This window comes from Procambarus clarkii, chromosome 79 (assembly GCF_040958095.1).
Source record: "Procambarus clarkii isolate CNS0578487 chromosome 79, FALCON_Pclarkii_2.0, whole genome shotgun sequence".
NCBI lineage: Eukaryota > Metazoa > Arthropoda > Malacostraca > Decapoda > Cambaridae > Procambarus > Procambarus clarkii.
Genome location: NC_091228.1, coordinates 17,706,939 through 17,728,764, shown reverse-complemented (window position 1 = coordinate 17,728,764; position 21,826 = coordinate 17,706,939). Strand labels below are relative to the sequence as shown.

The 21,826-nt window shown below is 49.9% G+C and overlaps 1 protein-coding gene across 5 annotated transcripts in view; it reads left to right on the top strand.

Annotated features, from left to right (window-relative positions):
* Shark (SH2 ankyrin repeat kinase) overlaps window positions 1-21,826 on the top strand; it is a 433,095-nt gene that overhangs the window by 175,902 nt on the left and 235,367 nt on the right. For all 5 annotated transcript variants that reach the window (XM_069314561.1, XM_069314558.1, XM_069314563.1 and 2 more), the window contains exons 8-9: window positions 1,476-1,684; window positions 18,659-18,835. In XM_069314561.1, the coding sequence (XP_069170662.1) occupies window positions 1,476-1,684; window positions 18,659-18,835 (386 nt within the window). The remainder of the gene's footprint in view (window positions 1-1,475; window positions 1,685-18,658; window positions 18,836-21,826) is intronic.

The following is a 21,826-nucleotide window of genomic DNA, read 5'->3' as shown; positions in this document are numbered from 1 at the left end:
CGGCCATCTTTGTTTCTTGTTCTAGACCAAAACAAACTTTTCCACTCGGCTATTTTCACTCACTTTTACTTGTTTATTGAATTTTATTTGCTTTTACACTTCCCTGAACCTTTATGTAACCTGGGACACCACTGTAGCCCTCAACCTGTGCCCAATACTTAGGTAATTCGATATTTCCAGGAGCTTGCTGCAGTGTGACTTCTGCCTCCTCTGGCTCCGTAGTCAGTAGTGTAAAAGGAGTGTGTGTGTGTGTGTGTGTATATATGTGTGTATGTATGTATGTATGTATGCTGTATCCTCAACTCTCAGGTAATCTGGGATGCCACATGGTGATGGTGGAAATGCTGACATTGAGGGATTATATTGATATTTCAGAGAATTATTTGGTGATGAGCAATTTCCACCTCTCAGGGTTCCCCTTTTCTCACACAAATTGGGCCTCACGTCGGGCGGCAGATGTGAGGGTTCCCAGGTTTCACACACAACTTTTAGCACTGTGCTGGGCGCCAGGTGTGAGATTACTGATTTTTTAAGTGTGGATTCGAATGTTTGTCTTGGCCTGGGTGACCCCTGCAATTGCATGCCACTGCACCAACACCAACACCACGCTGTAAGAGGTCACTTTGCACTAATCACGACATCCATGCGACAACTATTAAATACACTCCGGAGGCATGAGCAAGATGCCAAGGTCCAGGTATTCCAGGTAGAGATGAAGGCCAGGATAGTTTTCCACTGCACAGGCAATACTGGTCCTTCCACACTTAGGTCGTTCGCTCTGCAACTTGCTTGCACCAACTCTAGCAGGTAGCGAATGGGTCCACACACCGAATTTTGCAGTCAGTGTTTGAGGATAATGGGCTTGATCCCGAGCCAACTCAAATTAATGACAATGTTAAGTAGCAAATTAGATGAATAATGGGGGCAGTACTTCAAAATGAGGAATGAGATCAACGGCACATGGCTTAATAAAAATAGGTTTATTCAACAACTTACTTACTAATACACCGTGACCCCACGTTTGTTGCGTTACTCAAGAGTGTCACCTCAACAACTGTCAGAATACATCCTCGCAGCAGGAACCCGTTCTCACTGACAGGTGTGAAAGAGACAATAGTCTTTACCCACTTGACAGGGCATGAACAAAAGTGAACTAACTGAATACTTTGTGAAGACTCTTAGCAATTACTGCGCTCACCACTGGCAGTATCAAAACACTTCAACACCACAACAAGTTTACACACGTAAATTGTTTCTGGGGTTTCTGTTTGTTTGGTGAGCTGTCACCCTAGAATCTGGCATATTTACCATGTTCAAACAATGACAGTGACACAAGCTAGGGAAGATACCCAGGTCCTTCCTAGAAAAGAGTATTTCATTACGTAATGTGTTCTATATTTGACTGAACAATTGAGTATTATATAATGGAAAGAAACTATACTTTACGCCATTGTATGAAATCATTTTGTTTTCAGTGCATCACCGTGCCCCTGTTGCTCGATATCAGTTAAAGAACTATTACCATGGAAGTATTGATCGTTATTTGGCCCAGGACCGTATTCTCAGTTCTCCAAATGCTACATCTGGACATTTCCTGTTACGTCAGAGCACCAGGAAGCATGATGTTTTTGTATTGACTCTTTTGTTTAGAGAGCAGGTGTACAATTTTGAAGTTTCTGGTGAGGTAAGTTTAGGTTACAATGTTTGGCATTAGGAATCAAAATACTCTAGTTGAAGAATTTAAAAAATTGTTAAATATAGTACAATATAAAGAATTTGTTTTATATATGTACAGTATATACAATACATACCTGTGATTACGTGTTTGTGGTTTACAGGATAGTGCTTACTTATCAGTGACATCGAGAAAGTGAGATCTAGCTCTTTATGACCAGCCTCCTTGACTTTTATAACTGGCATGGTAATTACATCTCTCAACATTGAAGTTCCCCATCATATTTTTTCTTGAAGTTGTGGATGGAAGTGACATCGACAACTTCTTCCTTCAATGCATTCCACTTATCGACTACCTGTACAGGGTACGAGAACTTCCTTTCATCTCTGACACATTTGTGTTTTGAATGTCTATCATTGTACCCTTGCCTTACCTCCTTTTAATTTAACTAAGCTGCCCTTGTCCACTTTGTCTATTTCCTTCAGTATGCTGTATGTAATTATGATATTCCCTCTGTTTCTTCTTTTCTCTAAGGTTGTGAGGTTCATTTCCCTTAATTTGCCCTTATTGCTGAGCCTGGACCAGTACAATACTGGTACTGTACTGGTACAGTCACAAGTCTCTCTACTTCCTCAGGTTTCCATTCATGCTTCACAAGGTACAGGACTTGAAAGTTTTCTTGTTTAAATTCTTAAGACAATTTTCATATGTTTGTTAACTTCCCATATGCCACTGACATTATGCAGTTCGCATTAGCTTATATCCACTCCCAAGTATTTTTATCTTGTTGTTTCTTATAATTACCTTTTCTTTATGATACACTTTCCATCAGGTCTCTTATTACTCTTTACCATCTTCATTATCATATGTCTTTCTGAGAGGATCCCCGTCAGCTCCCTGGAACTAAATATAAAAATCTGGATATTTTGGATGGATATCAAAACACGCGAAAAGCAGCTGACCGGAGGGGAGGGAGGGTGCCGGTGAGCCTCTGGGTCTCACCCAGAAAATGGCGTTTCATCATATTCAATGCTGGTTTTCTAGGGGAAGCCTCGTCGGCTTCCCGGAGCTACCTACCAAAAGACGAAAACAAGAGAAACCTAACTTGGGAAGTGGTCGTCGCACACTCACCAACACAAAGCGGAGACAAAAAGCTGCATGCCAACCCAAGGCCACACCGGCCTGTCAAGACCGAGGAACATTAACGAAGGAACGTGTAGCCAACCTATGAATGTCGTGTGCATGGGGGGGGGGGGGAAGACAGCAGGCTGGCTGGACCTAACCACCCTGTAGATGACCCGAGAGAACCGCACCCTGGAACAGGGAAAAAGAGAAACCGGAGCAACCCAAAGTGCGACCCCGGTCACAGCAGCTGTGGCACACAAAGAACGGCGAACTGCCGCAGCCGAACACAATACATGTCGCACCCCCCAGCCTAACCAACCAAGCATCGACAACCTTAGGACCTCCCCAGAAAGCAGCCGTGTCAGTTGTCACCAGAAAAAATAGACGGCTGCAAGCAAACAAACCTATCACGAGGACCAAAAGAGCAGAACCATATTGCCGGAGGAGAGCATGAAGCACCCCGACCTGACTCTCAGAGGTCAACGCCAACAAGAAAACAGCCTCAGAAAACAATCCAGAACCGAAGGGGCCACAACAAACCCAGGAGAAGAGAGCGCCCAATCCAAGAACCCGGACAGCTCAAGCAGCGCAAGAGCAGGCTGGAGGTGAACCATGCCAGAGACAGCTCGCGAATTGGTGCAATGGGAAAGCCAAAACCGAAGCAACCCAGAGCGGCTCCGCCAGCGCTGCACGAGACAAGGGGACAGTACGTGGCAAGATGACGGCCCGGAACCTCCAGAAGAGAAGGACAAGACCATGCAAACAAAACGCAGCAAACCTACGAAGGGACAAAAAGAAAAAGAAAGGACAGCCAAAAAACCTAACACCGACGCTGAGATGAAGCATGCAGGTGGGTCACCATCAACGAAGCCACCAGAACACCCTCGGAAACCTCCATGGCAGGACCAGGGGCTGAGCTGTTCCTTCAAAGCTCCTGCTCACAAGAAAAAGGCAGGGCAGCCGGAGAAATTCTAAGGAAGGAAGCCTACTGGCAGACCCATACGTCACGGCTGAAGGTATAGGCTTGAATGCCTCCGTCACTACCCCAGAAGGGGAAATCGCCCGAGTCTCGAGACCATTGAAACCCCGCCCGACTCCGAACCCACAGACGGTGCGGATCCAGATGAAGGGAGGAAGGAAGGGGGGGGGGACCAGACTAAACCACAACAGGGGAAAGACAAGCAGACGCGGACGGAAACAAAACCGAAGCGACCAACACCCCCAAGCCCCGGTCACAACCACCAAAACGGGTCAGCCTCGGGGATTCCGGGGGCGCAAACAACCTAGCGCGTTACAACCACCTAAACCCATCATGCAACGCTTGTGCTGCCTACGCCCCTATAGTCAGCATAGGGCTGGGTAACTGAGTCACAAACAAGCAACAAAACTCGCAAGACTCTGGGTCGAAGGTGCCACAGACCCAACAGGCAGCAAACGGAGGCAAAAACAGTGATAGTCACCCTGAGACAAGGTGATAGAGCAACCCTCGAACTCGCACAAAGCGAGGCGGGGAGGGGGGGGACTCAGAGGTCACATCCATCAGACCCATTCACCCCCGTGGGGGATTCCCAGAGTCTTGAGACGGAACTCACGCTCCGGGTAGCCCAGGCAGGGTACAGCTAACCGTCGCCCAAGTCTACCAAACAACTTTCTAAGAACTGAACCTCCGGGACGTGTACACTCACGGGGACCAAGCAGGGAATACCACCAAAATAGAGAAGAGTACTTAGTATACAGGGGGGGGGGGGCAAGAACCAAGGCAGACAGAACACCAGGCAAGCAACAAAAAGAAAAAAGAAAAACCCTGCAAGAAGAGAGCGTACCCAGGTGGAACAGAATCTGCCGCTATGATTGGTGAAAACAAGCTGTGAAGTACAGTGCACCTCTTACCAGTGCAAACTGCCTACTACCCTAAAGCAGACAAGGGAGTCAGAATACCTTAGCATACAAAGGACGGCCGAATACCTTAGCATACAAAGGGCGGCCAAAAACCGAGCAGTAAACGGCCAAGCAGAGGCAGAACCCAAGGAACTTGTGGAAGGTTTCCCCATGCCTCAAGGGCAGTACTTACCGGGCACCTAGGGAAGGGAACATTAGGCGCATGCAGCCCAAGTACTGAAGAATTACTCCTGGCTCACACACCCCCAATAAGACAGCCACCACGCTACAAGGCATAGAGCTGAAACCAAGTCTGGAGCAAGAGCACACAACCTTTGCCTAGCGCATCAGCCTCAGAACTGGTGTCTTGGGTAGCCGGCACGAGGGGTCTAGGGCTCCCCTCTTCGCCCTCCTGGGGAGGGGGAAGCTGTGCAGACGGCGCCAACAACGTGGTGATGTCATGCTCACTAGCTCGTTTTTATTTTGGGAGTTCTGTCCATTAGATCGGCACTCTGTAACAATTTCTTAGCCAGAATAGGGGTTTGTTTTGGGATGCTTACCATCCTGGGTGCCTTACCCGGTAGATGGCAGACATAGAATTCTTCCAACCACATGAGGGTTTCTGTTGGCCATTGCTCCTTGTGCCTCTCTGAGGGGGGCCAGTTTCAGGTCTATGGTTCCCAGTAGGCCTAAAGAACTCCATACACATGACTGATGCCAAATTCTGACATTAGCAATATCAGCTCCAGGAAGCCTCCGGGTCTCACCCAGAAAATGACGTTTCATTACATTCAATGCTGGTTTTCTGGGCGGTAGCCCCGTCGGCTTCCCAGAGCTATCCAGGCTGAATGGATATGTATAACTTTCTGGCATCAGTCAATGTGCTTGGAGTTCTTGCCTACTGGGGACCACGAGCTAGAACCTTGCCCCCTCATAGAGGCACGAGGTGCAATGGCCCATAGAACTCCCCTGTGGTTGGGTGCATTCTATGTCTGCCATTGACCGGGATAGGTACCCAGAAAGGCAGGCGCCCCAAAACAAACCCCTATTCTGGTGAAAATATTGCTTCTGAAAGCCGAACGACTGGACAGAACTCCCCAAACAAAATTATCAAACTATCATGACGTCATCTCATCGCTGCACTGCCGTCTGTGCAATCCCCCATCCTTGGGGGGAGGGGGGTGCCAGGCCCTCTGCGCTGATGATCCAACCGTCAGTTCTTGGCTGATGTAATTACTGGCTGGTCGGGTGCCTCTGGCTCCGGTTTTGTTTCAGTTGTGGCCCACACCACAGCCTTGTAGTGTGGGCTGTCTCTACAGGTGGTGTGTGAGCCAGGAGAGAGATTCCACGGTACTCGGGCTGCATGCGCCCAGGGCTCTCATCCCTAGGTGCCCTGTAAGTACTGCCCTTAGAGCTTGGGGCCACACCTTCCACAAGTCACCTTGGGATCTACCTCCGCTGTGTCCTTTACTGCTCGATACTTGGCCGCCCTTGGAGTCAGCTGGGATTTTGTTGCCCTGGTTTGTCTCTGGGTAAGTGGTAGTTTTTATCACTGGTAGGGGCACGGGGTACTGCACAGCTAGTTTTCACCAATAACCCTGGCCGGCTCTGTTTCACCTGGGTACATTGTCCTCTTGCAGGGGTATTTCTTTTGTTTTTGTTTTTGCCTGGTGGGGGAGTCTGCCTCTGTGGTCTCCCCTTTGTTGTTCACGGGGTACATATATATTTTCTGTTTGGTGGTACTCTCCGCTTGGCCCCCGTGAGTGGACACGTCCCGGTGGTTCAGCTTTTAGAGGTTTGTTTGGTAGATTTTTGTGCCGGTTTGCAGTACCCTGCCTGGGCTTGCCTTAGCATGTAACCATGGCTAAGGGCTCTGGGATACCCCACGGGGGCTACGTGGTCCGATGGATGTGACCCCCCCCTCGCGTCTTTTGAGTGTGAAGGTTGCTCTGTCCCCTGGTCTCAGGGTGACACTCACTGATTGTGCCTTCGGCATGCTGCTTGTTGGGTCGGTTTTTCTTTTGACCCGAAGATGTGCGATGGGTGTTGTCTGTACAGGCTCCTGTTCACCCAAACCACTGATTATGATATGCAGGGTGCAGGCAGCTGCAGCATTGCATGCTACGTTTAGGTTGCTGCAACGCTCTAGGTTGATTGCGGCCCCGGATGCCCTAAGACTGCCCTATTTTGGTTACGGGGGTCCAGACTTCGGGGTGGGAGTCACTTCGACTCTGGCTTCATCTGCTCCTCCTCGTCCTTTCCCTTCTGTAGTGCATACTTCCTTCCACCTTACTTCCTGCTTTGAACCGTAGGCGGGTTTTGGGATTGGGGCAGGGGTCTGGTTGGGTTGAGACTCGGGCGGTCTCGGGGGTTTTCCTCTTCCAGAGTGGCGGCGGAGGCATTCAAGCCTGTTCCTCCTGCCGTGCTATATGGGTCTGACCAGTAGCCTCCCTTCCTTAGTGTTTTGTACGGTTGCCTCGGCTTTTACTTCTGGGCCTGTTGCTTTGGCGGAACGACTCGGCCCCGGGTAGAGGTTCCCAGGGTTGGGATGGGGTTTCCTGGGGGGGCCTAGGCCCCGTTTTGCCCCACTTGGGTTTTTGTACCCTCGGAGCGGGGTTTGCAGTTCCTCAGAGTAAGGTTTTTCCTTCCCCCCTCTCTGCATTTGTGTTGGTTTTGGGTCTACCCCTCCCCGGGTTCGGTTCCGAGTCCCTTCAGGTCCATCAGTTCCGTCATTCCTGGGGGGGTGCTTTTCTCCCCTTTCCTCTCCTTTTCACAATTATGTCGCGTACATGTTCCCTTCGTATCGGGATCCTTGCAACTCCATTGGTCAGGTGTCTCTTTGGGCCATGTGTGCCTTTGTGCATTTGCGTTTGCTTCTCACAGTTCTTGCTGGTTCGCGAACCTCCTCAATAATTCCAATATTATTGGAACGTCTGTTGACTTTCGGTGAGGTTTTCCTCTAGTACTTTCTCGGACTTGTTGGTCCTCTTCTGTGCTTCTTGTCTTCTTTTGATTCTGTTTTTGCATTATTTAGTCTTCACATTGTCTCTCCTTCCTGTCTTACCATTCTTATTATTCATTCCTTTCGCCCTCCCCGGAAGACGGGTGTGTGGTTCCGTCCTCTGGCGTGGGGGCTGGGGGGAGGGGGTTTGTTTTTGTTTTGGGCAGTGTACACATGAGTTGGTGTTCCGCGTCCTTTCTCGTGGATTCTACGCCGTTCTTGCTCCTCTTATCACTGGTCATAACCTCCTGGATACTAGGGGTGTTCTGGATTTTATGTGTGGTGCGATCTTCTAGTTCTTTTCTCGGCTTGCGAATGTGGGGTGGCTCTGAGTGGCGCCTCCTCCACCTCTGTACTGCGCCTTGTCTTCTCCTAAAGAAGTCATGCACCTCTAGACATTCTCCACTAGGGATGCTCCTGTTACATTGCACGGCTCAGCTATGTCGTGATACAGTGGTGTCTCTGTTCTGCTGGTGAGATTGTACTGTCTGGCGACTCTGTCGGCCAGGTGCTGGTTCTCGCTTTTTGGTGGGGTACTCACTTAGTTGTACTCACTTAATTGTGCTTGTGGGGGTTGAGCTCTGCCTCTTTGGTCCTGCCTCTCAACTGTCAATCAACAGGTGTACAGATTCCTGAGCCTCCTGGGCTCTATCTTATCGTCATTTGCAACTGTGTATGGAGTTTGCCTCCACTACATCCCGTCCTAGTGCATTCCACTTCCTAACTACTCTGACACTGAAAAAGTTCTTTCTAATGTTTCTGTGGCTCAATTAGGCACTCAGCTTTCACCTGTGTCCCCTTGAGCATGTACCACCAGTGTTACATAATCCATCCTTGTCTACCCTGTCAATTCCCCACTTGATAGGATAGCGTCAATGGCACCTAACAGGGGTGTTAGGTGTTGTGCATTTTGCTTGGACACTTTGCATCTGTCTTACAGTGTCTTTACTTTGTCCATGTATCTTGTTCTTAGTTGTACGGTGGGGCACTGTCCTGGATTTCGGTGCTTTTTGTTAGTTTTTCGGCCTGGGTCTTTTCTTGATATTTGAGCACTCCTTCCTTCCCTCAGGGGAACCTTTGAGGTCCTTTGTGACCTCATTCCTTGACTCGGTCTCTGCATAACCGCTGCATATTCTAGCTTTGGCCTAACAAAAGTCGTGAACAATTTCTTTAGTACATCGCCATCCATGTATTTAAAAGCAATTCTGAAGTTAGAAAGCGTGGCATAGACTCCTCGCACAATATTCTTTATGTGGTCCTCAAGTGATAGTTTTCTATCTAGAACCACCCCTAGATCTCTTTCTTTATCAGAATTCTTTAAAGATTTCTCACATAATATATAGGTTGAGTGGGGTCTATGTTCTCCTATTTCACATTCCATAACATGGCATTTATTAATATTAAATTCCATTTGCCAAGTGGTGCTCCATATACTTATTTTGTCCAGGTCATCTTGAAGGGCATGACAATCATCTAAGTTTCTTATCCTTCCTATTATCTTAGCATCATCAGCAAACATGTTCATATTATTCTGTATATCAACTGGTAGATCATTTATGTAGACAATAAACATCACTGGTGCAAGAACTGAACCCTGTGGTACTCCACTTGTGACATTTCTCCAGTCCGATACATTGGCTCTGATCACTGCCCTCATTTTTCTATCAGTCAGAAAATTTTTCATCCATGTTAGAAGCTTACCTGTCACCCTTCCAATATTTTCCAGTTTCCAGAACAACCTCTTATGTGGAACTCTGTCGAAAGCCTTTTCTGGGGGAGCCCCGTCGGCTCCCCGGAGCTATCCAGGCTGAATGGATATGTATAACTTTCTGGCATCAGTCAATGCATGGAGTTCTTGCCTACCGGGAACCACGAGCCAGAACCTGGCCCCCTCTAGAGAGGCACGAGGAGCAATGGCCTATAGAGACCCCCCTTATGATTGGGAGCATTCTATGTCTGCCATCGACCGGGACAGGCACCCAGAAAGGTAGGCGCCCCAAAACAAACCCCTATTCTGGTAAACTATTGCGACCGAAGACCGAACAGGTGGACAGAACTCCCCAAACGAAAATTAGCCCTCATGACGTCATCATGTCGCCGCGCCGCCGTCTGCGCAACCCCCCCCCCCCCTCCCCGGGAGGGTGAAAGGGAGAGCCCCAGACCCCACTGTCGTCGACCCAACCATTAGTTCTCAGGCTGATGGGATCTGGTGCGGTCGTGCCTCTGGCTCCTGTTTGCAGTTCTGTTCCTGGTGGTGTGAGCTGTCCCTTCCGGTGGTGTGTGGGCCAGGAGTATTATTCCACGGTGCTCGGGCTGCATGCGCCTAGGGTTATCTTCCCTAGGTGCCCTGTAAGTACTGCCCTTGGGGCTTAGGGCTACCTTCCCTGGGTCGCCTTGGGGTCTACCTCCGCTGTGCCGTGTACTGCTCGGTACTTGGCCGCCCTTGGGGTCAGCTGGGTTTTTTTCTTGCCCTTGTTTGTCTCTGGGTAGGGGTAGTTTTCGTCACTGGCAGGGGCGCGGGGTACTGCACAGCTAGTTTTCATCAATAACAGCGGCCGGCTCTGTTCCGCCTGGGTACGTTGTTCTCTTGCGGGGTTTTTCTTTTGTTTTTGTTTTTTGCCTGGTGGGGGGGGGGGGGGTCTGCCTGTTTGGTCCCCATCGCTGTTCTTGGGGTTTGTCTTCAGATTGTCTACTTGGTGGTCCTTCCCACTTAGCCCCCATGAGTGTACACGTCCCAGGGGTTCAGCTATAGCAGTTTGTTGGTAGTTTTGGGTGCCAGTTCGCAGTACCCTGCCTGGGCTTCCCTTAGCGTGTTATCAAGGCTAAGGGCCCTGGAAAACCCCACGGGGGCTACGTGGTCCGATGGATGTGACCCCTGAGTCCCCCCTCGCGTCCTGCGAGTTTGACGGTTGCTCTGTCCCCTTGTCTCAGGGGTACACTCACCGGTTTTACCTCCGCCATGCTGCCTGTTGGGTCGGTGATTGTTTTGACCCCGAGTCTTGCGACGTGTGTTGTCTGTACGTACTCCAGTTCACCCAGGCTACTGCGCCTGATATGCGGGTGAGGGCAGCTGAGGCAGTGCATGCTCGCTTTAGGTTGCTGCAACGCGCTAGGTTGGTCGCTGCCCTGGATGCCCCGAGACTGCCCCGTTTTGGTTATAGGGACCCGGACTTGGGGGTGGGGGTCGCTTCGGCTCTGGTTCCATCTGCCCCTCCAAGTCCTTCCCCTTCTGTTGCTCGTTCGCCCCCCCCCCTTGCTGCCGGCTCCTAAACGTCTGAGGGTTTTGGAGTCGGGGCTGGGTTTAGTTGGTTGTGATACTCGGGCGGTCTCGAGGGTGTCCCCTTCTGGGGCAGTGGCGGAGGCATTCGAGCCTAGTCCTTCTGCCGAAGTTCTGGGTCTGGCCAGTGGGCCCCCTTTGTTCCTGCTTTGTAGGTTGCTCCCACCTTTTCTTTGGGGGTGGGGGCTCAGGAGGACGGCTTGGCCCCGGGCCCTCTGGGTGAGGTTCCTGAGGTTGGGGAGGGGTTGGCTTTGGGGCCTTTGGCCCCGTTGGACCCTGCCTGGGTTTTTTTTGCCCTCCGAGCAGGGCTTGGTGTTACAAGGAGAGGGGTTCTCTTTCGCTCCCTCCACGTACGGATTGGATTTGGTGTCCACCCCTCCCCGGGTTTGGTTCTGTGATCCCGAGGGTTCTTCGGTTCTGTCTTTCTAGAGGTTTCCCGCTTCCCGTGTTTCGGCTTCGGAGGTGCGGGAGGCCTTGGCGGCTTACCTCTTGCTTGACCTGGATTATGCCTTCCTGATGGATCCTCGTTCCTTCGTGTACGGATCCCCAGGTTTGTGCTGGTTTTGTTATGAGGTTCCGGAGTCGTCCTGGTTGTCCTCTCTTTTCGTTGGAGGCTTGGCACACGTTCTGTCGGTCCCGCGCGCTTGAGTGGCGAGAGGTTTCCTTGGTGTTGCAGGTTTTCCTGGGGGGCGCTTTCGAGCATTAGAATGCTTGTTTGTTTGCCCCTGCCCTTCCGCGGGATGTTGGTGTCATGCAGCTTCACGTGCTGGTTCCTTCCCTCTCGGTTGCCTTGATTGCAGAGGATTTGCGGACTCGTGGCATGCTTGCTTCGGCTCTGCGTTTCTTTTCCCTCCTTGAGCTATCCTCGGATTGGCTCGAGTTGGATGTGGGAGTGCTTGGGGCTGCTGCTGGGTCTGGTGCGCTGCCCTCGGCTGTGCGGGCGTCGTCTGCTTTGTTGAAGTTCTTCGCGCCCATCCTGTGTGATGAGGTTTCGCGGTTCTATGCTTCTCGCCTCGCGTGTCGTCAGGCGATGCTAGCTTCCCCCTTGGAGTCCGCCTGGGCCCTGGCTCTTTGTTTGTCCTTGCCCTTTTGTCCGTTGCTGTTTGCGGAGTCTGCGGTGGGGCAGTATCTGCAGGCAGCCTCGGTCAGTTTTCGGCCTGTCGGAGTTGTTGTTGCTCCGGGGGGCTCGTGGGGGCCTTCCCGGAAGGGTCGTGCCAGGGCTCGGGGGTCTTTTCGTCGGGGGTAGGCCTTTGGTGCCAGATTCTGGGCTGGCGGCGCCTTCAGTTCTGGCTGTTGCTGGACGGAGTGGGCTCCGTTCTGTTCGCCGCCTTGGTTCTCGCAAGGTGCGTCGACCCTTTCGCGGTTCGCCCCATTGACGGGGCGATAGGGGGGTGGCTCGCCCGGTTTGCCCACGCCTGGTCCCACAATTCATGGGCTTTTCGGGTCGTTTCGCGCAGCCTGTGGTGGCGTTGGGTGGCTCTTCCTCTCTAGGCGGGTTTCGGGGCTTGCTGGGCAGGCCTATTCTCCTGCACTCTGTCAGGTCATCTCGGAGTGGGTTCGCTTGGGCGTAGTCGAAACGACGTCGTCCCTCAGGTGGGTTTCCCGCCTGTTTTTGGTTCCGAAACGAGACTGCGCGGACCTCCGGTTCATTCTGGACTTGTCCCGTCTGAACCCGTGGGTGTTGTGCCCCTCCTTTCGGATGACTACACTGTCCCAGGTCCGTCTTCTCTTGGAGAGGGGCGCTTGGATGGTGTCCCTGGATCTCAAGGACGCATATTGGCACGTCCCGGTTCATCCAAAGTTCAGGGACTGGCTCAGTTTTGTTGTGGGGCGTCAAGGTTACCGCTTTTGTTGTCTTCCCTTTGGGTTGAATCTGGCGCCACACGTTTTCACACGCCTCACTCGGGTCGTGGTGGCCCGCCTGCGTCTGCTAGGTGTTCAGGTGCTGGCCTATCTCGACGACTGGCTGGTTTGGGCTCCCAGCCGGTCCGCGTGTCTGCTCGCCAGGGATTTGGTTCTTTCCCAGCTCGCCAGGTTCGGGTTCTTGGTGAACTGGAGGAAGTCCCATCTGGTTCCCTCTCAGGTTCGGTCTTGGCTGGGCCTGGTTTGGGACGCTTGGACGTCCCAAACCCAATCCTTGTCTCTTCCTCCGGCGGCTCTCTTGCGCCTGCGGTCCCGCCTTCGCCCGTTTCTGAGGGGTTCCCGGGTCACAAGGCGGTTACTCGAGAGTTTGTGCGGGAGCCTGAACTTTGCCATGATGGTCTACCCGCCGGGTCAGGTGTGGCTTCGTCGGCTGTTCTGGTTCCTTCTGGGCCGGCCCTTCCGCCTCTCTCGCGATCGTTGGGTTCAACCTCCGGGGGCTTTGCGTTGGTTACTGCGTCGCCGGCTTCCTCTTCGGGTTTTTCGGGGTTCGGTGCCTTGGCGCCTTCCCGTACCCTCGCTCGATGTGTACACGGACGCGTCCTCTCTTGGCTGAGGTTTTGTGACCAGTGCTCACCAGGCCGGCCAGGGGCGGTGGGTTCCGACTCTCCATTGGACTCACAGCACAGTGCGGGAGTTCGCGGCAGTGTGGATGTCGCTCCGGAGGATTCGAGTCGCTCGCAGATCGACGATCCGGCTCCATTCGGACTGCACCCCGGTGGTTCATTGTTTGAACCGAGGGGGTTCGATGCGACCCTTGGCTCTCTGGGGCTGGTCGCTTCGGGTGACTCATCTGCTGAGTTCTTGGGGTTTGGCTCTCCTGGCGGTTCATGTCCGGGGCGTGTCCAACGTCCTGCCGGACAGCCTATCTCCTTTCGTTCCCCTCTCCACAGAATGGATGGTCGACGCCGACTCCTTCCGTTGGCTTTGCTAGACGTTCGAACGCCCCGAGGTGGACCTCTTTGCGTCGGCGTGGTGCAGCGCCTTCCCTTGTATATGGCGCCCTTTCCGGACAGCGAGGCCGTCGGGGTCGACGCCTTTTGGCAGGACTGGTCGAGATGGGGGTTCCTGTACCTCTTTTCCCTGGTTCACCTGTTGCTCCAGGTCCTGACTCGCTTGGAGACTTACCAGGGGAGAGTTGTCCTCTTGGCCCCTTGGTGGCCGGCCCAGCCATGGTTTCAGGCGCTGCTTGCTCGGTGTTCGAACCCGGAGATTTTTCCGCAGCTCTACCTCTTCCAGCAGATTGGTCCGGTCTGTCATGTGGCTGGTTCGATCTTCTCCTCGAGTCTTCATGTATGTTATTTTTTACTTGAGTTTATCATCATCTCTATGGTGGTTAGGTGGCTTCCTTATTAGTGTCCCACCTGCGGGCTTCATCTCGGCGGCAGTACGAAGTTTCCTGGCGGTCCTTCTGGTTCTTCTTGCGTCTTCGCCGCTGTGCTTCGCTTTCTGTTAGGATGGTGTTGTCCTTTCTCTCTTGGTTGTTCCAGGACCGTCTCCTTATGCCTAACACTGTTGCCTCGTATCGTGCGGCGCTGGCGGAGCCGCTGCAGCTTGCTTTTGGTATTAATGTCACGTCTGCGCCATTTCGCAAGCTGTCTCGGGTGTTGTTTCACCTCCGGCCTGCTCATGCGCCGCCTGAGCCGTCCTGGTCATTGGACAGGGTGCTCTCTTTTTTTTTCTTCTACTCGTTTTGTTGTGGCCCCTTCGGTTCCAGATTGTTTTTCGAAGGCTCTTTTTCCTGTTGGCATTGGCCTCTGGGGGTCGGGTTGGCGAGCTTCATGCATTCCGGCGTAGAGGTTTCTGCTCTTTCGGTCGGGGTGATCGTTTTATTCGTCTGCATCCTTCACCTTTTCTGGCGAGAATGAGACTGATGCTTTCCGGAGGGGTGCATCATGTTTTGTGTCCGGTTGCGGCTCTCCGGTGTTATTTGCGTGCCACGTCTTCTGTATCTGTGGACACACTTTGGGTTGATCCGGTTTCCCTTCTTCCCTGTTCGAGGGTGCGGGTCTCCCAGGTCGTCCGCAGGATAATTAAGGCTAGCCAGCCTGCAGTCTATTCCCGTGCCCATGACCTCTGCAAGTTCGCGGCTCTTGCCGCCATCATTGTCAATATGTCCTGGGCTGACATTCGGGCGTGGGGATTTTGGCGGTCGAACAGGGTCCTGGCTGCTCGTTACTTTGTAAATGTTCCTGGGGCCCAGTTGGGCCTGTGTTGCTTTGGGTCGGCGGATGCAGCCAGTTGTCTCGACTTCGCATTGAGGAGTGAGCGGCAACTGCCTCCCGGGTAAGGCCCTATTCTCTTTCCTCTGTGGGTAGTTAGCTCCGGGGAGCTGTAGGGGCTCCCACCAGAAAACCAGCATTGAATGTAATGAAACGCCATTTTCTGGGTGAGTCCCGGAGGCTCCCCAGCATCCCTCCCTCCCTCCCGGTCGGCGGTTTTTCGTGTGTTTTGACATCCAGCCTCAGAACTGGGGTGTTGGTCACCGGCGTGGTGGGTCTGGGGCTACCCCTTCCCCCTCCTGGGGAGGAGGGAGCTGCGCAGACAACGGTGTGATGACGGGTGACGTCATACTAGTTTGCTCGTTTTCGTTTGGGGAGTTCTATCCACTCGTTCGGTCTTTGGTTGCAATTTTCACTAGAATAGGGGTTTGTTTTGGGACGCCTACCTTTCTGGGTGCCTAACCCGGTCGATGGCAGACATAGAATGCTTCCAATCACACGGGGGTTCTATAGCCCATTGCTCCTTGCCTCTCTAGAGGGGGGCCAGGTTCTGGCTCATAGTCCCCGGTAGGCCCACAAGAACTCCATACACATGACTGACGCCAAAGTCTGACATTAGCATATCAGCTTAGTAAGCTCCGGGGAGCCTCCTGGACTCGCCTAGAAAATGGCATTTCATTACATTCAACGCTGGTTTTTTGTATTAAATCCAGCAGCCATTTATCTGTCCACTCCTGGAATTTTTCAAGGTCTTACTGTCTTCTTACAGTTCTTACTCTCCTAATTAACCTTGCATCATCTTCAAACATTGACATATATTATGTCATTCACATAAATTAGAAAGAGCAGTGGTCCTAGGACAGATCCCAGGGGAATACAAGTTTCCACTCCTTTCCATGCTGACAGAAGATCTTTGACTGTTACTCTTTGTTACCTGCCCATCAGGTAGTTCCCTACCAAGTTCAATGTGTTGCCTGTTATTCCCACTTATCTCTCCATCTTGTGTATTAATAATTTATGAGGAACTGTATCAGAAGCTTTCTGGTAGTAGTCTGGAAGATTCTGTCTTTGCATTTGATCACATCTGTTAGGCATGATTTTCACTCTGATTCTGTTTTGTCCCCATTACAAAATTTACTCTTCATGTATCCACTATTCTTTTCGTTATGACATTTTCCAGTATTTTGCATGATTTTCATGTTAGTGACACTGGTCGGTTGTTTAGTGTGTCATGCCTGTCTCCTTTCTTGAATATTGGAACTACAATTGTCTTTTTCTAGATTTCTGGGAGCTCTCCTCTTTCTAGTGTTATGTTGAAAACTCTAGTTAACCCTTAACATGCTCGGGGTTTAATATCCTGTCATCCCCATAGGCGCATGTCATTTTGAAAAAAAAAAAAATTATTTTTTCTTCCTAACCTGTTAATTTGTGTTCACTGATCACGGGAAAAAATAATAAAAAAATCGTAAGTGGCATATATTGCCCGCTATAGGGCGGGGAAGTCTGGCAAATTATAGGCGCTGACTCAGCGTGCGTCCCAGGTGGTCTGTTGCTCGCAAGCTGTCAGGCCGGAGTTGCCACAAAGAGATAATTACCGAATTATTTCAATGTCTCTGATTGATTTTTCATACTTTTTTTTGCTGTAATATTATTCAATAGTGTGTAGTTTGATATATTTAGATAATAAAATGAGTGAATCATTGCTGTACTCAAAAATATGGTGTGCATATTGTTGATTCAATTATGTTCATCAATCAGTGAACAAATACTTTGTCGGTTATTACATTATAAGCACAGGCTATATATAAGTATCTGCATGTTTTGTTCACTATAACGAACCACTAAGTAGCTATTATGAGTCAAAAAGTAACGAGGAGTGACCACCGTTTACCAGCCAGCCACTCCCGCCCTCCCTTCAGTCATCTGACTCACCCACATTCTCCTCCCACAATAATGTTTTTGCTATAATTCACTATATACAGACGTTATATATAAGTATCTACATGTTTTGTTCACCATAACTGTACATCTAAGCTTGTATGGTGAGTAAAGGCACAGAGATGTGGCTACTCACAGTCAGCTGATCGGCGGCCGCCCTCAAGGCCAGACGCACTAATATTTCTCCTCCAACAATACTGTGTGGTGTTATTACGCTATATACACACATTATATATAAATATCTACCAGATTATTCATCATACTTGTACAAATAAACTGGTATGGTGCCCAAAGACCATCATGGTAACCAATAAACAACACCGTCGTCTGCACGGTGGCGTCGTGCAGACGACGCCACCACCCTCACCAAAATGGCGGCTCCAAGCCTTCTCTTGCTGTTTATACCCTCTATACACACGTTATATATAAGTATCTACATTTGTGTTCACCATAGTGAACCACTAAGCTGGTATGCTGAGTGCAGTCAATAAAAGGTGGCCAAACAGTCAAAAGACATCGCCACCACCCTCCCTCCCACAGCATTACTCCTCCCTCCATGGCGCACAGCGCTAAATATCACCACAATCCTGCTATTATCAGAACCCTGGTCAGTTTTATCACAGTCAGGGGTCTTCTGTAATAATATCATCGCTACATAATAGCATGAACAAGTATAATTTGGTATTTTTAGGCGATGCTGTGGTCACAAGCTGAACAGCAGTGCTGTTAGCTCATGCTGCGTGCGTCAGGCTTGGTTGCTCACTCAATACCGAGGCCAATAACACCTGGGAGTTTGGCCCACGATTTTTAAAAAAAATGGCGTCTGTTTACAAGAGCCCTGATGAAGGTGTGGTGAACCCCGTGTATCCGCGGGCTGTTTAAATCTTGCGTTGTACTCCAGCACATCATATGACGTGATGCGCAGTTGACTGGAACAACGTCCAGCACGTCATATGACATGATGCGCACTTTAAGGGTTAATGGTTAAGACAGAGTCCCTGGAGCTTCCCTCCAGGGACTCTGTAATAACAGGATACCTGGTCCAGTTCTACTACTTTTGCTACATCTAATTTCTCCAGGTATCATTTACCCCTTCTACAGTGTGTTCTGCTAGGAAGTTGATTGTTAAACATAATTGATTAGTGTTTTTCTAACATCTTTATTCTTCAGTTATTTCAAAATACAACTGTTTATTGCCTCCCTGTCTCAATACATTCTCATACCTCTATTTTCTAGCATCTTAAATCTTGATAATCATTACCAAAATTTTGTTCCAATAAACAGCCAAAAGCTGCAGCTCCTTCCCTGTTTAAGTGCACCCAATCCCTTTCTTGAATTTCATTCTGTCCATACAAGTTTTCCCAGTTGTCAGTAAATTATATTGCAGTGGTCTTGCAATATGTGTCTGGTCGGCAAATAAAACTAATCGTCTTGGACTGCTATTCATTTCCATCTACTGATTTAGGTAGAATGCCACATATGATTGGGAACCCTCCCTTGTTCCTGATTAGGGATGGAGAGGTAAAAAATATGGGATGGATAGAGAGAGAGGGAGGAAGAATGTAGATGGAGATTTGGTAAAGGTAGCCAATGAACCATAATTTTTTCTTTGAATTTTTCAGGATTGGTTTTGCATTGATGATGGTCCATGCTTTGCTTCATTAGAGTCAATGATAGACCATTACGTGCGCTTCATGGATGGTCTTCCTTGTCGTCTTGTGACTCCTGTCTTGTCTCCTCAGTCACTGCCAGATGAAGACATCCAAATAGCACTGCTACATCCTACTCTGTCTAACTCTGTGAGTCACTTTTTTTTTTTTTAGTTACTGTAATTGCAATACAGAATTGTACTGGGCTGTGCAGTAATCTGTTTATAAAGAGGGTTCAAACTTTTGCCTGTAGTTTTAAGTCTAGTTTATTTATTATGCATCCCATTCCCATCCTGTGGGCGGTAGTGGAAAAGATTAAGAGGAACATAATAGGCTCAGGAACCGAGTCCTAAAATTCATTTAGCTAAACAAGTTACACTCTTCATAAACTGGTTACACAATTTTTAGTTAATTATTATATCCCGGTCGGGAGCCGGTCGGCCGAGCGGACAGCACGCTGGACTTGTGATCCTGTGGTCCTGGGTTCGATCCCAGGCAAGAAACATTGGGCAGAGTTTCTTTCACCCTATGCCCCTGTTACCTAACAGTAAAATAGGTACCTGGGTGTTTGTCAGCTGTCACGGGCTGCTTCCTGGGGGTGGAGGCCTGGTCGAGGACCGGGCTGCGGGGACACTAAAAAGCCCCGAAATCATCTCAAGATAACCTCAAGATATATCAATAATAAGTTCGAGAACAGCCACAAGTACAAACTCTTAATTAAGTAACTTACTTATGTGGTGAACTTGTTTTATACTTGGATTTTCTCGTCATGCACACCTCTCTCCCATCCAGTGGACAGTGATGGAAAGATTGCAGTTACTTGCATTTACTACCTACAGTTAGCATACTAGGGACATGTGATTAAAAAATTTTGAAGTAGATAATTTTCAATTAATATCTACACATTTCTTGAGTATTTCTTATAGAGCTGTCTCTAAATTCATGTAAATAATTTTACTGACACAGTTTTCCCATAGAGATGAATATTTTACTATCCTTATGGACAACATTACAGCACTTCCCATGCATTTCTTCAGCAGGGAATAGTAACACATAGTAGGCAAATGTATATAGGATGGATATATGGAATATATTAAAATGTATTTTCATAGCTAAGGCCCCATAGATGTTTCCTTGAATCAAGAACCATTGGATTACCAGGACAATGTCACTTCACTAGGCTCTAATGACCTTTTTCCCTGACCTTAATAAGGGTTCTTAAAAGTTGTCTTATAAGTGATAAATTCAGCATTGAATGTAATAAAACTCTTTCTGGTGGGTCCTTCCTGTGGTTCCTTGAGCTACCCTCTTAGTTAGTTCCAAGTATAAAACACCCCCACCAGGCTCTTGTAAGCACTGAGCATGTAAGAGGAATAAAATCTCAGTCTGATTCCCTCAATAGAGACAAAAGAACTTGGGGATACTAGATCAACCCAGGCCAAGAAGAAAAAGGCCACAATAAAGGTATAGTGCACCAAAACAAGCAACTGCATGTACACACTCATAGTCCAGTCCCAATTGCTAGTTACACTGAGTCACCACCAGCTGGTAGCCCTGACAACCCGGGGCTCCAGTCAGCTGCCCTTCTCAGACGTGCATTGCAGAAAATGACCTTTGAGACCCCTGTTAGGAGGGATGGCCAAGAATGGGAGTCACCATTGGAACCCACCAGAAAGAGGTACTTCATTACATTCAATTCAGGATTTCCTATCAGTGATTTTCCAATCTAACTCGCCCTGAAGCATAAAGAAAACAGAACTTACCAGGGGAAAGAAGGGAGGAGCAGTAGGGAAACACAGACAAAACGTGCCCTGCCACTGACCCAGCGTCATGCAAATCCTCTGCCCTTCTGGCAGATGATTTGCAGCCACTCCCACTGAGACAGATGGGAAAGAAAGATTAGGGAGGGTGAAGAAAACGAGATACAGGAACCCTACAAAACAAAGGACACTGGTTGGAAGCAATTGAAGTGACAGGGAGTACTGTATAAACAAACCAAGAGGGGGGCCTGCAGAGGCAGAATGAATGACCATTGGCATATAGGAAAACTGATGAGCATCCCTCAAACCCATACCCTGCAAGAGTGGGCACAACAGACCCACTATCACATTATCTTTCTGTTGGCAATATTCTCAGGGTGATCTCCTCACCCCATGCTTTCTGCATCACTTAGATTCACGAAGCAGTTACGCAAGTACTTACGAATGTTGTACATCTTTCTTCATTCTTGGACAACTTTGGTTACATTTATTAATCAGTTTACAAGCATGAAAACTTCCCAATCAACTGTTTAAATTGTTATTGTTATAAACAATAGTGTTTATTTCTGGGGGGAGCCCCGTCGGCTCCCCGGAGCTATCCCAGGCTGATATGCTAATGTCAGACTTTGGCATCAGTCATGTGTATGGAGTTCTTAGGCCTACCGGGGACCACGGCCAGAACCGGGCCCCCTCAGAGAGGCAAGGGGAGCAATGGCCTATAGAAGCCCCCGTGTAGTTGGAAGCATTCTATGTCTGCCATCGACCGGAACAGGCACCCAGAAAGGTAAGCGCCCCAAAACAAACCCCTATTCTGGTTAAAATTGCTACCTAATACCGAACTAGTGGATAGAACTCCCCAACCGAAAACAAGCAAATTAGTGTGACGTCACACACTGCCGCGCCGCTGTCTGCGCAGCTCCCCCCTCCCCGGGAGGGGGAAGGGGGAGCCCCAGACCCCCCGCGCCGGCTACCCACACCTCAGTTCTTGAGGCTGATGCTATTGGCGGTGGTCGTGTGCTCTGGCTCCGGTGTCGCTACTGCACTGTGCTTTGAGTGTGGTGTTAGTTTTGTGGGTGCGAGAGCCAGGAGTTATCTTCAGTACTCGGGCTGCATGCGCCTAGGGCTGCCTTCCCTAGGTGCCCTGTAAGTACTGCCCTTGGGGCTTGGGGCCACCTTCCACAGGCTCCTCGGGGTCTGCCTCTGCGGGTCCGTTTTACCTTTCGGTTTTTCGGCCGCCTGTTGGGCTCTTGGGTGTTCTGTTCTCCCTTGTTACCGGCAGGTAAGAGGCAGTTTGCACTGGTAGGGGCGCAGGGTGCTGCTCAGCTTGTAATTCCCGACATCGCGGCCGGCTCTGTTCCTTGGGGTTCGCTGTCCTCTTGCG